We start from the raw sequence: 17,857 nt of genomic DNA, 5'->3' as shown, positions 1-17,857 counted from the left end.
AGCAAAACATGACTGTGATTATTATTTATCAGTCTTCTACACTGTAAAAATTAAATGTTGAATGATTATAAACTAACTGACGCAAGAACAAAAGAAAACATTGATGTTTATGGCATCAAAACTCACATCATCAAGTTTAGGAATAAATTGTTTTGAATATACTGTGAGATTATAGCTGTGTCTCAATTCAGGGGCTGCAGCCTCCGTAGCCTTTGGAGGACCCGGCCTTTGTAGCCTGTGTAGACCAAACAAAGCAAAGGCCGAACTGAATTGAGACGGTCTGGTCTACGAAGCATTTCCTGTTTGTCACCCTCGACGTTACACAGCGCCGCCCTCACCTGTCAGGGTTACATTACTTTTAAACACACGTAAACCAAAACCTGACATTTAAAACAGGATGTGTCTACTATCTTTTTATTACTTTGCATTATTATTATTATTATTATTATTATTATTATTATTATTATTATTATTATTACTATTATTATCATTATTATTATTATTATTATTATTATCATTATTATTATTATTATTATTGTTATTATTTCTATCCTTATTGATAGAGTATAGAACCACCATTTACATGAGAGGAAGGCAACAACGTACATTTTCAACATTTGATCAAGTGCTGGGGGATGATAATTTTTTTTTAAAAAGTATACAATACAAGCTGCTGAAATGATTTAATGTCTTTTTTGAATTCCCTGTGAAAAAAAAAAAAAAAAAAAAAAAAAAAAAAAAAAAAAAAACACCTAGTAAGTTTTTTACACTTATGAAAATATTTTTATAACATAATGAGAAGACTTATAAAGAACTGTTTTTCCTCAGTTTATTACTTGAAAAGAGCCCAAACAACACATTTTCACACAGAAAAACAAAATATTCTTTTATGTCCTAGAAACACAATCACGTAGTTGTTGCCAGAAATCCTTCATATCTGGATTAAACAAGACTCCTTTTGCCGTTCGGCATCATGTTTGGTGTTCATGCGCAATGAATCTTGGGATATGTGAGGCTATGAAGGATTCACCGAACCCGTCCTTTGCGGCCCCCGAAACGGAGGACGGATTCGTCAGCCGCATTTGGAGGAGCCTCCATATTGGGACAGGCTGTAGCCCCTGAAATGGGACACAGCTAATATTCATTAAACAGTTTATGGGAAACAAACAGGGGAGTAGCTCTTTGGCGCCATCTACCACAGTGGAGGTGCAGAAGATGTATTGTACTTCCAACTCACCTAAGATGTGACTTTGTATTCAAACAAAAATATTCACATTAAGAGTTGAAATACCAATATTTTATCACATGTCAAAGTATGGCAATATACTGCCATATCAATATATATCACACCTCTAGTTTTTTATAGTTTCAGAACTCAGATCTCAGAATCCCACAGCATCTGTTTCCTTTTTTATGTACAAGTTAAAATTACAATAATAGTCATCGTACATGGCTTTAATTACTTTACAGCAGCTGCTTGTAATACCAGAAAACATGTTGTGGTTTTGTAGTTAAGAAATATATTCTTTTTAATCCAGCATTAAATCTGAGTAGTGAGAGCTCAGCAGTGCCACAGTCAGTGATGTGTCTTAGTGTATGTTTAGAGACTGACATGCTAATGTGGACCTCTCCTCCTAATAGTGACAATATGTGCTTCAAAAAGCAGCATTCATAATCAGTATACGGATAGTGAAAAATTTATACTCGCATGAAATGTCTTAGAATGGAATGATATTGAAGTTCAGTGGGATCATGAGGATTTCACTTTTCATTTTGCTTTTCATTTTCGAGAACGCAAAAAGCTACGTGTTGGAAATATTGATCAGTGAATATCAAGTAGCATTTTCTCCCTCAAGCAGATATGTGGCATTTGGAATGAAATAATTCAGTCCTCTGGAATTAGACACGTCTCGGTCTAAGCTGTGCCATCAGATCCAGATGTGCATCAGACCCGAGCCTAATCCTCAGCAGAACCATATGACTCTGGTGACTTCACTTGACTTTCTGACTTATAGTTTCTCTGTGTTTGTTTTCTGGAAGACATTTTAAAGAATGATGGATGGTGTTATTGCTACTAAGGCCCTGTCATCGAGTTATCATCACGCTGTATCTCCTCAGTGCCAGATGAAAACGCCTGGCACAGTCTGGGATGGTGACACTGCGTGGCTCTGTTTCCTGTCAAACTGTAAACTGTGACATCTGCATGTTAAAAAGTGAATAATCAGTGCATTACTCCCAAGACGTTACACAAGCATATCTGAAGCCACGTAATAATTTGGCCAGCCCAGAGTTTCATGCGTTTGTTTGCTTTAATAAAGTGACATTGCTCCAGCTGAGCCACAGCAGAGGGGTCAGTTTGGCTGTAACAAGCCCCCTCCCTCGGCTTCTGTCAAGACTTTGGCTGCTCAAGACAGTCACGTCAGGGCTTGACAGAGATTTGGATTCAAGACAATACTGTTTGGATGAGTGAGGAGACAGAAAGTTTGAATGAAACCAGGAATCTGTGAATCCTGAAATCCTGTCGTCTTGTTTTGTGTGAGCGCAGAGATGCTCACTGAGAGAATATCTGAATGTATGAACTTACACCGTCAGTAATGCCCGAGCTTCTAACTCTGTCTTACTCCACTTTGGGCTTGATTGAAGTTGTCCTAACATCAACAGGAAGCTACAATTGCTACGTGGGCTGTATACACAAACTACTGAGGATGCCAGACTGCGATATGACCAATAACTGCACGTAATTGCTGTAAACAAAAATACACAGGAGAATTAAAATTTGATATGACAAGTTTATGGGTTGTGCTAAATGAGAGACCTGTTTACTCACTTAGGCAGAGATGAGAAGATTTCTTCCAGTCTTTTATCTGCTGGTTACATATGGAACTACAGGTTAGCATAGCGTTGGGAGGGCGGGTGATGCAGCCTGCAACTGTTCATTGTGTCTTGGATATGTACAAACGAAATGTAACGTTAAGTCCCAGGAAAGCAAACACATAGTTAGTCTTCCTGTGAAGAGAAAGCCTTGGTAGGTTTAAAAGCAGGGGCGTAACTACAATTAGGCAAACAGGGGCAGTTGCCTGGGGCCCCCAGATTCTAAATAAAAAATTAATCTTACTTCACATGCCTCAAAATCCATCACAAGGCTTAATCTTTAATGGTGATTTTGGGTACCCCCCCCCCCCCCCCCCCCCTTCTTATTCAATGGGCTATTCCATGTTACAACACATCTGAAAATTTGATTCAGGAAGAAAGTGGTAAAAAACACTTTTTTCCCATTTTTTTTCTTATTTTCAACCAAGTGGGAAATAAAAACAATGTTGCTCTGAGATCTGAGATAAACATATCAGACTTTTAGGATTTTAAGGACTTTATCTAGCCCAGGAAAAATGATAATTTTCTTAAAATCAAACTTTTTGAGTTGGTGATAAACATTACTTTACAAAATCTTTTTTTTGGATACATAACTCACTGGACAGGGGGTCAAATAAAAAAAAAAACATTTACTTTAGAATAATAGTACCAAAAAGTATGGTAACTGTAAATATCACCTCTTTCAGTAGATTTTTTTTTTCCAGTTTTATGTTGTGCTTGATATTTACATATTTTTTCTTTACTAAATTATTTTTTTCAATATTTACCTATTGTAATGTTTTTCACTTCATACTTTCTTGTTTGTTACTGTTACTCTGTAAATTCCCCACTGTGGGACAAATAAGCTGTCAATTGACCATAAAAGATTTCAAATCCAGGACAAAGTGGACTAAATTATGTATTCACTTTTTTTCAAAATCAAACTAAAGTACAGAACTTGAGGAAATGCATTTAGTTGTGTTAAGTTACCATGTACAAGATTAGCACTGTCTCATGCCTTGATTCTCAGAAAGAGACAGTGGACCCAGGGAAGGCCAGTCTAGCTCTGAGGAAGATGAGGTACAAGGACATGGAGGGCCCCATTGACTGGGTTTGCCTTGGGCCCCGAAACCACTAAATACGCCCCTGTTTAAAAGATGTTTGTTGATGTACCTTTTTAGAGCCATAAGGAGGAACGCAGCAAGTTTTATTATTCTTCCAAGCTTAATGCTTAGCTAAATTAAGCTAGCTATTTGTAGTTTCATTTCTAGAAGAAAAAAAAAAAACAGTGCTTTCTCTTAAGTTATTCAAAGCACTTTACTACAAAAAACCTAAACCATATCAAGTGTTTTGTCTTATTTTAAGTAAAAACGGTTTAATTATACTCAATATGAGCCACTTTAAACTTATTAGTCCAGAGAAATGTCTAATTTCAAGTTATTTTAGGACAAAATGAGGTCTGAATTGCTTGTAAAAAGTAAAAAAAAAAAATGATGATCTGCCAATGAAGCAAGAGAAAAGTTACTTGTATTACAACATTGTTCTAGTTTAAAGCACATTTTCTAGCAAATTTTTCTTATTCCATCATTTTTTTTTACTTGTTACTAGCTATTTAGATCTCATTTTTGTCTTTAAGTAACTTGAAACAAGATGTTTTTCTGGACTGGTCAGGTGAATGTTGCTCATATCAAGTATAACAAGACAACTTTTACTTAAAAATAAGACAAAATCACTTGATATCAGTTTTTTGCAGTGTTCTACCAAGCGAAACACTACACTGAAAAAAACTGAACTCTTATCAAGTGTTTTAATCTTATTTTCAGTAAAAATGGTCTTTTTAGACTTAATATGAGCTACATTCACCTTAACAGTCCAAAAATCTCATATTTCAAATAATTTAAAAACAAAAATGAGGTCAGAATTGCTTGTACAAGTAAAAAAAATCTGCCAACAGAACAAGAGAAAAGTTACTTGCATTAGGACATTTTTCTAAATTTAGGCAAATATTAAAGAAAACTTTTCTTGTTCCATTGGCAGATTTTTTTTAATTGTTTCAAGCAATTCAGACCTCATTTTTGTCTTTTAATAACAAACAAAACCTTTTTTTCTAGACTGATAAATTGAATGTAGCTCATATCAAGTGAAATAAGACAAATACACTTGAAAAGATTTCTATCTTTTGCAGTGTATCGTATACATTTTTGATTGTTTCCCTGCACTGAGTCAAGAAATACAAACCAAATGTTGGTCTCTTCCATCTACAGGAGGCGCTTTCAGTGGTAAGTGAAGACCAGTCCTTATTTGAGCCTCCGTACGCTGCTGCTGCCCCTCTCCCCAAAACAGACATGACTGCATCTGGCACACAGGACTACGGCCAGACCCACAAAATCAACCCCTTACCTCCACAGCAGGAGTGGATCAACCAGCCGGTGCGGGTCAACGTCAAGCGAGAATATGAGCACATGAATGGATCCAGGTATGGAATGACAACCACATCCTGTCACTTATATGTTCTGGGCTTCAAGTGTTAACTGAGCGTGTCTTAGTCTGACAATGTTCATCACTATAAGCTGCTGTGTGTCATTTCTTATCATATTCTGGCCTTAATCTTCTTGGCCATGGGAAGTTTGTCGAGTCAGTGTCTGAAGAAGATGAAATAAAACCAAATTCATCTGCTGACAGTTTTCCTACACCTGTCTTCTTTGTGTGTATCTGTGTAGCAGGGAGTCTCCAGTCGACTGCAGCGTGGGTAAATGTAATAAGCTGGTGGGGAGTAACGACACTTCATCTCAGATGAACTATGGAAACTACATGGACGAGAAAAATGCCCCTCCCCCAAACATGACCACCAACGAGCGGAGAGTCATCGTACCTGCAGGTAAGAAGAACTTTCCAACCATGATGCACACTTTTACATGACCAGAAGGAATTAAATCTGTTATAAGATAAACATGACTCGTGTGTTTTAACTCACAAAAGCATTTTTCATTACATCCAGAGATAAAAACCATACTTGTTTTCCATTCCTGCCTTTGTGATTAGAGATATTGTTACTCTACTTTTGGGTGTAATTTTGGAAAGCTGTAAAGTTTTTACGGGTCCCATTTCTATACAGCTGGTTCATTGGCTGAGCCATTGTTCCAGTGGTTTGTGTGGCCCGTGGGAGCTCAAATGAGTGTGTTCAGGTAGGGAGGTGTGCTTGTTTTCCAGCCTCATATATGATTTTTACTGCTCGTCCAGTACGTAAAACCAGTCAGTGCAGATGTGACAAGTGCAGTTTCTCTGTTACAGCCTTAAAAAGACACATCCAAATGTCGCAGTCGATTATGTTGTTTGACTCAAGTCAGAGAGCCAGAGAGGATCGCTGTATTTTCCCATGGTTAAGCACATGTGATGTCTGAAATGAAATGCAGCCTTGGTGCATTTTCCATTTAAAAAGCCTATTGAAATGTTATTGCTAAACTGAGGCAAACGGCCACTCATCCACTAACCTAATAGTAGCTAAACATGGACGCCACTCCTTAACCACAAGTGGTAAGTTTGGGGTTTGGTTTCCAAATTGGCTGCACAGTGTATCAGAATTAGGCCCGGTACTCACAAATAATATGTTTTTGTTGATTCATACATGAGGCTGGTTTCATATGTGTTGGAAAGTTGTTGAAAACAACAGGAGGGAATGTTGGAGTCAGGACTACTCTGTGGAAGATATTCCCTTGGAACCTTATGTGACTCATCTCCCACATGCTAACCCTATCCATGTGATAAAAATAAAACAAAGAATATTTACAACCATCTGAACAAGGTCTGCTACTGATATAAAAACCTGTTTCCAATTTGTTCATTGCTTCCCTGGACTTACCTTTCCAGAGACGAGGCTTCAGCTCTGTCCAGAAACAACTGAGTAATAGAGTCAAACTATCTGTCTTCCCCCTCTGTCTACCTGCAGACCCATCTTTGTGGTCCCAGGACCACGTGCGCCAGTGGCTTGAGTGGGCAATCAAAGAGTACGGCCTGTTAGAGATTGATACGGCCATGTTTCAGAACACGGACGGCAAAGAGCTCTGCAAGATGGGCAAGGACGACTTCCTGCGGCTCACCACCATGTACAACGCCGAAGTGCTTCTCTCTCATCTCAATTACCTCAGGGAAAGTAAGTACCATCCACAACGTTGTGTCATGATATGATATCAATGAAATCAAGGACTCTTGTTCATTATTATTATCGTCAATATAATCGTTAGTAGTAGTAGTAGTAGTAATAGTATGAGCTTCATTTACACAGTTTAAAAAAAAAAGTTACAAAGTGCTTTACAGGCAGCTCAAACCAAAAAGCCAATAATATTCCAGTAAAATTGGGCAGCAAAGAAGATCAGGTATAAAGAAAGAAATATGGATAGAAAATCATAAAGCAAGGAAGAACAGAGGTAAAAAAAAAGGAAAATAAAAACTTGAGTAAAACCAGTGAAGGCTCTCTGATAGAATGATGGTTTACACTGCAAAAAACTGAACTCTAATCAAGTGTTTAGAGTGATTTTCAGTACAAAATGTCTTTTTAGAGAAAATATGAGCCTTATTCATCCGACCAGCCCAGAAAAAAATGTCTTTTTTATAATTTAAAGAAAAAAATGAGGTCTGAATTGCTAGTAACAAGTAAAAAAAAATATGACAATCGAACAAGAGAAAGATAAAGTTGTGTTATAGGACATCATTCTAGTTTCAAGCAAATTTCAATTTCAAGCAGATTTTCTTACTTGTTACCAGCAATTCAGACCTCATTTTTGTCTTTTAACAACTTGGAAAAAAAAAAGAGGCTACTGAGTCAGTACACCTGATTTGTTCAGACATACTGCAAAAAAACTGAACTTCTTATCAAGTGTTTTTGTCTTGTTTCCAGTAAAAATTGTCTTATGCACTTAATATGAGCCACATTTTACCGACAGGTCCAGGAACTTGTCTTATTTCAATTTTCAAATATAAAAATGAGGTCTTAATTGCTTGTAACAATTAAAAAAAACATCTGCCAGTGAAATAGAAAAGGTTTGCCTGTCAAGTTTCTTGAAATTAGAATAATCTCTTAATGCAAGAAACTTTTCTCTTGTGTCATGGGCAGATGTTTTTTTTTTTTTTTTTTTTGCTTGTTACAAGTCATTCAGACCTCATTTTTTGGTTCTGAATATCTTGAAACAAGACATGTTTCTGGACACATCAGTTAAATGTGGTTCATATTCAGTGGCATAGCTACAGTTAGGCTAACACAGGCAGTTGCCTGGGGTCCCCAGATTCCCAGGGGCCCTCAAAGCATCTCTTAAAAACTGATTTATGAAGTTCTCTTCAATTGAAAGCATTTCTTTTTTCTAAATCTTACTTCACATGCTTCAAAATACATCAAAAGGCTTAATCTTTAATGATGGTTTGGGTTCTCCCCCTCCCTTCTTATTCAACAGGCTATTCCATGTTACAACACATCTGAACATTTGATTCAGAAAGAAAGTGGTAAAAAAACACTTTTTCCCCATTTTTTCCTAATTTCCAACCAAGTCGGAAATAAAAATCAATGTTGCTCTGAGATCTGAGATAAACTTATAAGACTTTTAGGATTTTAAGGACTTTATCTAGCCCAGGAAACAGGATAATTTTCTCAAAATCAAGCTTTCATGAGTTGGTAATAAACATTATTGAACAAAATCTCTTTTTTGGATACATAACTCACTGGACAGGGGGGTCAAATAAAAATACATTAACTTTAAAATAATAGTACCAAAAAGTATGGTAACTGTAAATATCACCTCTTTTTTCAGTAGATTTTTTTCCAGTTTTATGTTGTGCTTGATATTTACATATTTTTTCTTTACTAAATTATTTTTTTCAATATTTACCTATTGTAATGTTTTTCACTTCATACTTTCTGGTTTGTTACTGTTACTCTGTAAATTCCCCACTGTGGGACAAATAAGCTGTCAATTGACCATAAAAGATTTCAAATCCAGGACAAAGTGGACTACATGATGTATTCACTTTTTTCAAAATCAAACTAAAGAACAGAACTTGAGGAAATGCATTAAGTTGTGTTAAGTTACCATGTACAAGATTAGCACTGTCTCACCCCTTGATTCTGGGAAAGAGACAGTGGACCCAGGGAAGGCCAGTTTAGCTCTGAGGAAGATGAGTTACAAGGACATGGAGGGCCCCATTGACTGGGTTTGCCTTGGGCCCCCAAATGACTAAATACACCCCTGCTCATATTAAGTGCATAAAACTTTTTTTTTTTTCCTGGAAACAAGAAAGAAACACTTGATAAGATTTTGAGCATGGACTGCAAATGCATGTTTCCTCTGGTTTTAAGTCAGGTCACTGGCACATTTAAAGAGCTCAATGGACGCATAGGCTCATAAGGTGTTAAAAAGTCTAAAATGAAGGGAGGTTTGAGACCATGACGAGCTTTAAAATTAGTCAGTGAAATCCTAAAATCAGTTCTAAAACATACAGGGAGCCAGTGTAAGGAGGATAAAATTGGATGTGATGTGCTCACATCTCCTGGTTCTGGTTAAAATCCTGGCAGCAGAGTTTTGAACTGATGATTGATGTCTCTGTGGCTCAGGCAGGTGAAAAGACTGTTACAATCTCAGTGTCCTTGAAACTTAGAATGGATTTAATTTTGGCAAGGTTTCTCAAGTTAATGATAATAACAATAATAATCAGAAAGAAAAATTGAAGGAAAAGATAGGAGAGAACACTTCAGATGTATTTTTTCCAACATAAGGAGGTGATATGGCAGTAGTTTTGGCATTCCTGCTTTACGTCTTGTGTCTTTGAGCTGGAAGTAAAGTTTTCTTTGGAATCTGTGTCGCCAAAGAATGGAAATTAAAATTAACAATGAGAGCACATGCCTCCTTTCAAACAGGCCTGCTTTTTTTTATTCTGGATGAAAAGTGAACAAAAAAAGCCAAACCAAAGCAGTGACACTTCGTTGTCACCACACTAACTCATATTTCCATCATTTAACAGTTATATTGCTTTGACTGGAAACTCATTTCTCCATAATGGCAGCCTAGTATTAAGACGGCTATGGAAACCAAGAAGGTTCTTTCCAGTCTAAAGATAACCATCAATTGCATCCCCCACTTGACTTTGCAGCGCCTTATACCACATGGTCCAGAGAGATGAAGGCCAGGTGCATCGCCTCGGGAATCACGCTAGGCCTTTTGTCTTCAGCACGGCAGAGAAAGTTGAGCTGCAATTTGCAATGGAGGCAACTAAATTTGAAGCTCTAACCTTTGAAGAGTTCCTCGATGCAATCCTGGTTCATATGTTCTGGCGGGGGAACTGAGCCGTTTTCTGAGGCAGTATGCAAATGATGTTACGATGTAAGATGTAACATCTGGCGTGACTGTTGGTTTGAATACACAGAGATGTCTAGTTTCTCCAACAGCTACACGCTGTTTTCTTTAACAAAAAGATCATAAATATTGTCACTGTCTGAGGTAAAAGAACAATAGTTTGTTGGATTCTTCACATTCTGTGCTTGAAAACAGCAAGAGCTGCTTCTGCTGTGGCTGCAGGATATCATGACACCACGTTGGGTGGAGTGACTGATGGCTCAACTAAATTTAACATTACTCCCAAAAAACTGCGATGGGCCTCAGCGTGATGTAATGGGAACTGTATTTTGTGGGTGTCAACAGTTTTCTCTATGCACAGCGTCTGGGCAAAGAGAGATGCTTGTCATGAGTATAACAGCCTCATTGTGCAGCGCTGCAGCGGGTGGATCTGTCTGACCGCCACTGGGCACACTCCGCAGAGCAGTTTTCATTACGGCCACTGGCTGCGGGACTTAGCCGCGGCTTAGGCGTGCTACACCGCGACTCTGCCCAACGCTGCTCTTTTTTTGATTTAGACCTTGTGTGTTTTGGAGACAGAAGAGATGTCTCGGGAATCCTCTCCACTTGCCAGTTGAAATTGCTTTGGATCACTTCCCGACAATCAAAAAGATGAATGCTCCCGTCCCGTGCCTGGACTGACTGACCTGTTTTAGGGCAGCTCTCTGAGAAGCAGGCAGTGTGTATTATTGACATTGGGAGCCTAAGGGCAAGAGGAACCATGTTAGTAAATGAACGTCTGAGGAAGACTGAGAGGGAGGAGGAAGAGGAGGAGGAGGAGGAGGGTGGGGGCTCAGTGTAGACCCTGCAGGGCTGACGATTTGGAAACTGAAACCGTTCTCTTTTCCCCCCGCAGCACAAACAAACACAATCACAGACAAGGAGTAACCCCGTCCAGAAAATAGACCTCTGGCTTCACTCACGAGAGCTGGAGCTCTGCCGAGCTTCCAGAATTCAGAAAAAGGGAAAGGCTGAGCCAAGCCCTGGAAGTGTTAGCGATCCCAGGTCGTGTGATGTCCTCCTCTGATCTCACTCGCCAATCTTTCACACTTTACCCCTCAATCCTCCTTCAAAAACGGAATAGTTCACGGGGGTAAAGCAGCACATCTGTGTGCATCATGTGTGCCTTTTTTCTGTTTATTGAACCTTTGATTAACATTCCTCTAAGTCATTAAGCCCTGTATGTACACGGCACGGGGCAAGGACACGCTTCCCCACCCTACGACCATACGATAACAAAACATTCCTGCCACGTCATGTGCAGAAATATCACGCAGACACCCACACTGGTGCAACCGCTGGCACAATCTGAACATCTGTCTGGCTTCTCAGCTGCTTGCAGTAACAAGGGTAGTTGCCCATGCATTATTTTGGCCTCATTGTTGGTCACTTATCCAGATTTTTATAAGTAATGGCTGCCCGCACCCCAATGTGCTTTCAATTTGGAATGCAATTTGAGAATTTGTTCAAATTAGTCTGTCAAGGAGGGACCGCGGACTGTTTGCTTTATCGCACCCATGTAGGTCGGTTTGATACCACATGTGCTGGAAAAGGAGCAGAGCAAAACCTCAGACAACGAAAGTCTGTATCCTCTGACACAGAGGGATGCAAGAAGAGAAAGGGGGAGGAGGGCATGTGAGTCAGACCGGGGACACTTCAGAATAAATACACAGAGGATCAAAAAACAAAACCTGCAGAAATTGGATAAAGTTGATGATCTTGACGGAGACGTTTTACAGTAGCTATTAAGGGACTTTGAAGACAGGGTGAACAGTTAAAGTAGCCGAGTGTGAGCAAGAAAAATGAAGCTGAAGTTAGGGGGTTGACTATTTTTTAAGAATCGCAGGGAAATTGTCCAAGGTGGTCATGATTGAGTGCTGCTGGAGAACAGCAATAGTTCTGTTTCCCAGCTGTCGTCGTTGCTTGTGTGTCTGGATGGATTTACAGCGAGGGAGTCGAGACACAGAGAGAGAGAAGGAGAGTGATAAGTCTGGGCTCCTGCGCCGCTGCAGCTCGCCTCGGAGTGGGGGACATTCTCGAGCCCTCAATAGTTTATACAGACCATAAACATCTGGGCTGGAAGGCTGAGTAGGGAAAAAGGAGGTCTGGAGAGCCCTGCCTCTCCCTCTCTCTCCTCCTTCTCCCCTCACAACATTTTTATTGAGCTCCCCTTGCATTAGTTCGTTCTATTGGCAGATTATCACTGGTGCAGAGGGGCTCAGCAGTCTGGCCGAGCGCCCTTTGCTGTTAGCTGTCTGCTGTTAGCCACCATTACAGAGCAGTTTGTGGCTGCTCACTTGACTGCTGGGGTGCAGACACTTTGCACTACAAGAATTTATGTACGTATCACATTAGCATAAGTGGAGGTGGATAATAAGCAGTTGCTATTTATGTAAACACTGAGATGAGCTCAGCTGTAATTTAAGCTAGCTGCTTAGAGCTCCATTATGCTCTTACTTAAAGCCTAGTTCCCAGTAAAGAATGATGATTTGGGTCAACTGCAAAACCCTGAAATTCTGTCACTGATACTTCTTTTTTTTCTGAATCCAAAAAGAAAGTCACATTAAAATTATCTATTGAGGACAACGAGCTGCGGCTTTGTTCAGGTGTCCTTACAGCCCAACAGAAGTTCATGACACATGCTTGAACCCAGTGGCGTTCACAGGCTTTTTGAAGAGCAGGGGTGAAAGAAAAAAAAAAGACACATACAGCGCTTTCTCACAAGTAAAGAGGGCACAAAATTTAGTGTGTTTCCCAGGGAAGCTAGGCGCACTATATGACCCCGAAGAGCGCAATCTAGAGTTCACATTTGGCTCCTACAAGAGCACTTTGGTGGGCATTTTGACTCAAGGAGGCGCTTTATGTACTTTTTCACTCACAAATTGCATTTAAGCGCATGTTCTGGCACTTTGGCACATGTTTTGACTCAAGAGGGCAATTAAACACACATTTGGCTTCTGAGAGGGCACTTAAGCACAGGTTTTGGCTCATAAGAGGGCACTGTAGCACAGGTTTTGGCTCATAAGAGGGCACTTTAGCACAGGTTTTGGCTCATAAGAGGGCACTTTAGCACATGTTTTGACTCATGGAGACGCTTTATGTACTTTTTGCTCCTATAATGGCACGTCTGTGTATGTTTTGGCACTTTGGCACATCTTTGGACTCATGAGGGCACTTTAGCACATGTGTTGGCTTCCAGGAGGGCACTTTAGCACATATTTTGGCTCATAAAAGGGCTTCTTAGCACATGTATTGACTCATGGAGGCGCTTAATGTACTTTTTGCTCCTATAATGGCACTTCTGTGTATGTTTTGGCACTTTGGCACATCTTTGGACTCACGAGGGCACTTAAGCGCATGTGTTGGCTTTCAGGAGGGCACTTAAGCACAGATTTTGGCTCATAAGAGTTCACTTTAGCATGTGTGTTGGCTCAAGAGTTCACTGTAGCACATAGTTTGACTACAAAGGGCTCTTTTGTGCACATTTGGCGTCCAAGAGGGCAATTCAGCACACATTTGGCTTCTGAGAGGGCAATTCAGCACACATTTGGCTTCTGAGAGGCCACAGTATTACAGGTTTTTGCTCAAAAGAGGGCATTTTGGCACATGTTTTTACTCATGGTGGCACTTTATGTACTTTTTTGCTCCTATAATGGCACTTCAGCATATGTTTTGGCTTCCAGGAGGGCACCTTAGCACACGTTTTGGCTCATAAGAGGGCATGTTAGCAAATGTTTTGAGTCATGGAGGCGCTTTGTATACTTTTTTGCTCCCAAAATGGCACTTCAGCGTATGTTCTGGCACCTCACGAGGGCACTTTAGCACATGTGTTGGCTTCCAGGAGGGCACTTTAGCACAGATTTTGGCTCATAAGAGTTCACTTTAGCATGTGTGTTGGCTCAAGAGTTTACTGTAGCACATGTTTTGACTAAAAAGGGCTCTTTTATGCACATTTGGCTTCCAAGAGGGCATTATAGCACGTATTTGACTCAAGTGGGCACTTCAGCATGTGTTTTGGCACATAAGAGTGCACTTCAGTGCATGTGTTGGCTCAAGAGTTAGCCATGTAGCACGCGTTTTGGCTTCTGAAGAGGGCACTTTCATAAGTGTTTTGTCACCCTAGAGGGCACTGTAGCACTTCTTAACAATTGGGCCATGAGGAGGGGCACGCCACTGCTTGCCCCCAATAATGTGATTGTTTGGTTAAAATTAAACCTTTTTAAACCAGCATCTCTTGTTCTGAGGCTCATGAAAAATGCTTTGGTTGACATCTTATCTGCCTGACTTTTGCATCAGGTTCTGTCAGTATTATAAGCATCACTGTGCAAACAAACGCCACACATTGACAAATTTGTGATATTTGTTGGGACTTGGTGGATGGGGTTTGAAAACAAGACAGTCACAGTAAAACCAGGACCAACTTAACATGTTAGCTCGGCGTGGTTGCTGTTTTCCTTTTCTTAAACAGGAAAAATAAGATCCCTGGAAGTAACCTCTTTGATGTTAAAGTTGTCTACATAGCCAACCTGCTGATATTAGCGACTGATGTGAGCATATATTCATTAACCACAGGGTCCTGGTTGAAGGTAGCCATGTTTTTTTTAAGATTGAACCTGCATAGCTAAACAACTTGGGTGTACTAACTAAATCTTTCTGGGTGAATAAAACTGTATGGCTGAGACTTCTTTATGGCTTTCACTATATGTATAAATATGGGGGGAAGTAGCTCCGTCCATAGGGACTTGGCTTTGTAACCAAAGGGTTGCTGTTTCAAGTCCTGACATTAAGCAAGATTGGGTATTGGGCTGATAGCTGGAGAGCTGTTGGCATAATTTCCTGAGAACTATCAAAATGCCCTTGAGCAAGGCACCATATCCTGATTGCTCAGTGTTGTCCATCACTTTGGACGTTGTGGATCTTAGTGTTTGTTTTTGTGTAAGAAGAGCCTCTCCTCATGTGGTAATGTGTAAGTTTGAACAGAGCATTGGCTGATGGAGGAGGATGGAGCTCACAGCTGAAACATGGTAGAATCCAACATCAGTGTCAGATTGTTGAAAAAATGGAAATAAAATTGTAGAAATGTGAGATTTCAACACTGGTTTTGCTCTGACATTGTAGCTTGATTGGTAAAAAATTGTAAGAATGTTCAGTAATGGTGTACACTGAGGAGTTGGGCATCAGAAGATTTGGAAGCCACAGCTTAAATGTCCTTTAAGCTTGATGGAAATTTCTGTAATGCACTGTTCTAGGCTGATATGAAATTAGTGACACATTCCTGCGTTATCCTATAGAGCTGGAATGATGGCTTACTGTTGGCTGGAGCCCATCTGGCTTTCTCCAGGTGGCAAGATGCCCAAAAACAGGGTGACTGGAACCCTCAGTTTGTTGACAAAGCTCAGACCACATGTTTGAGGCAACAGTATCACATAGCTTTACAGAATAAACAAGAGAGGCCTGATGGAGGTCAATCACAATGCTGAACAAGCTGTCCGGGATCTCTGTCAATATTATGGGGGTGCCAAAGTGAAGGACAGGGCTTTTTCTGAAAGACCCATCAGTCATAAGAGAGAGAGAAAAGAAAATTGTTTGTGAATGTTATGTAATCAAGCAGACTGTGAGCAGATGTGACTGTGGAGGGAAAGAGAGAGTGAGGGTCTTGGAGGCAGAACACTGGCCAGTGCTCCCACCGTGCTGTCAGATTACTGGGACATGTTTGTTTTCTGAGTGAAGGAAGAAGCCGTCCAAATAAATCGGCAGCACGACCGGGACCCCCTCCACCAAACAGTCAGCTGTGTCTCTCCGTCTCCGTCTCAGACTCCTTCCCTCCCGTACAGCAGTCCTGAATTTCTCTGCGGGGTGGTTTGAGGTTTTCTCAGCAATGCTGCCTGTTTGCCTGTCTGGGTCAGCCCACATATGTGGCACACAGTAGGAAAAGGGTTAATGGCCCCTTCCTCCTCCTCCTCCTCCTCCCTTCTCTCCCTCCCCTCCTCCTGTCTGTTCATCTTTCTCTTACACTTTCTGCTTCATTCCAAAGATGGCGCTTTGGTGGCTCGTTTGCCCCCGTGCGCTTACACTCTGCGTGTGGAATTATTTTTGTACGGGGAGCTGCGTTTGATTGCTGCGCAGGGACCCGACTTCATACAATGGCTCCCCTGTTCAGAGGCCCCCAGGTTTCTAAACTAGACCCAGAGCCTTGGGGGTGCCGTGGAGTAGGTAGGACTGGAAGGGGTGGGGTGTTGGGAGGTTAGAATACATTTGTGGAGCACCTCTTTTCCCCCCTCTCCCGCCAGCCCCTAAAAAAACAGACCCCTAGTCTGCCACCATGGGCCCCTTACCCCCTGTCCTTACAGCAGCACAGTCCAATCCAGAGCAAAGCACTTCACAAATATAACTCTGCTTTTGACATTTTTTATCCTTTTTTCATATGATCCCATTCAGAAAATATATCTGCCCGACTCAGCAACTTTCCGTGGCCATCGCAGTGCTAAATCTTCACACTCCCCACGTAGTAGCTGCTCTTGTGTTTTCTCTGTGCATTTTTGGCTCTGTTTTTCCACTCGCTGATTTATGCCTGGGGGCAGCTAAAATTAAGAGAGCATTTTGGTGCCGCCCAGGGTGCCTGTGTAAGTGCAGGAATGCAGTGCCGAGTTCTGCTCCATAAGGTGAAATGAATAGGCAACCATATGCAGACTCTTGCCTCCCCGGCTTTATTATTCAGGAGGAAGGATTGCAGTTAAAACACTGACAGGCTCCAAGGTTTTTCCTGCATTTGAAAGACTAACTGTGCTCTGGATTTACTTTATTTGGAACTAAATCTGTGTGACATGAGTTATTTTAGTGCTGAGACTATATTTTTGGGTAAAAGCAGGAGCACAATTCAAGAATTCAATGAAAAGAGCACTATGGTAGGCCACTGCATGATCCTGAATGAGCTGAACCTTCTACTGCCACCTGCTGGATATTTTGCTCCTATGAATTTTTTTTTTTTTTTTTTTTTGTAGACACAGTATTACTCTTGCGTTTGCAGTAAATGAACAATAGTGAACAGTTATCTGTCTCATTCCAGCCCACATTATCAATCAATCAATCAAACTTTATTTATAAAGCACTTTCCATACAAAATATGTAACCCAAAGTGCTTTACAGGAAATTTAAAAACAATCACACATGCCACCCTTCATTAAAAGCATCAAACTTACTGTTGGTACAGTTTTCAGGTTTATGTAAAAGGCACATTTCTGAACCAGTTTCTTGTTTAGGATCAGCCACATGTTGAATGTATTTAGGATTGTGTTGTGTTTTTCTCACCATGCTTTCTTTTGTCTTGTTGTTTACAGGTAGCTCATCATTATCCTACAACACACCATCTCACACAGACCCATCCCCACGCCTGGCCGCCAAAGAAGGTAAGGACACGTTGTATTGAAATGTTTTGAGTGATATCCTGTAATCTGTGTGTGTATGTTTTGCGCTGTTGTAACTGTTTTTATATAAAGAGGTGAGGTGAGGTTTTAGGCCTCATAAGATAAAGTGGAGAATGAAAGACAAACAGAGAAAAAGAGTATGAATTTGTGATAAACCATAAAAATGTTCAGTCTAATTCGCTGCACTTTCAAGCAACAGGCAGATAC

At 40.5% G+C, this 17,857-nt stretch overlaps 1 protein-coding gene across 5 annotated transcripts in view; it reads left to right on the top strand.

Moving 5' to 3' along the window:
• fli1 (Fli-1 proto-oncogene, ETS transcription factor) overlaps positions 1 to 17,857 on the top strand; it is a 46,517-nt gene that overhangs the window by 9,655 nt on the left and 19,005 nt on the right. For 3 of the 5 annotated variants that reach the window (XM_074680106.1, XM_074680108.1, XM_074680111.1), the window contains 4 exons: positions 5,115 to 5,326; positions 5,571 to 5,728; positions 6,797 to 7,000; positions 17,564 to 17,632. In XM_074680106.1, coding sequence (XP_074536207.1) covers positions 5,115 to 5,326; positions 5,571 to 5,728; positions 6,797 to 7,000; positions 17,564 to 17,632 — 643 coding nt within the window. The remainder of the gene's footprint in view (positions 1 to 5,114; positions 5,327 to 5,570; positions 5,729 to 6,796; positions 7,001 to 17,563; positions 17,633 to 17,857) is intronic. The other 2 variants (XM_074680107.1, XM_074680110.1) reach the window with 1 other exon arrangement.

The sequence above is a fragment of the Halichoeres trimaculatus genome, unplaced genomic scaffold (genome assembly GCF_033239565.1).
Source record: "Halichoeres trimaculatus isolate MK-OKI-2021-1 unplaced genomic scaffold, fHalTri1.1 fHalTri1_scaffold_9, whole genome shotgun sequence".
In the NCBI taxonomy this organism is placed as follows: domain Eukaryota; kingdom Metazoa; phylum Chordata; class Actinopteri; order Labriformes; family Labridae; genus Halichoeres; species Halichoeres trimaculatus.
Note: the sequence above shows the minus strand (reverse complement) of the source record. Positions and strands in the feature narration are given on the sequence as shown.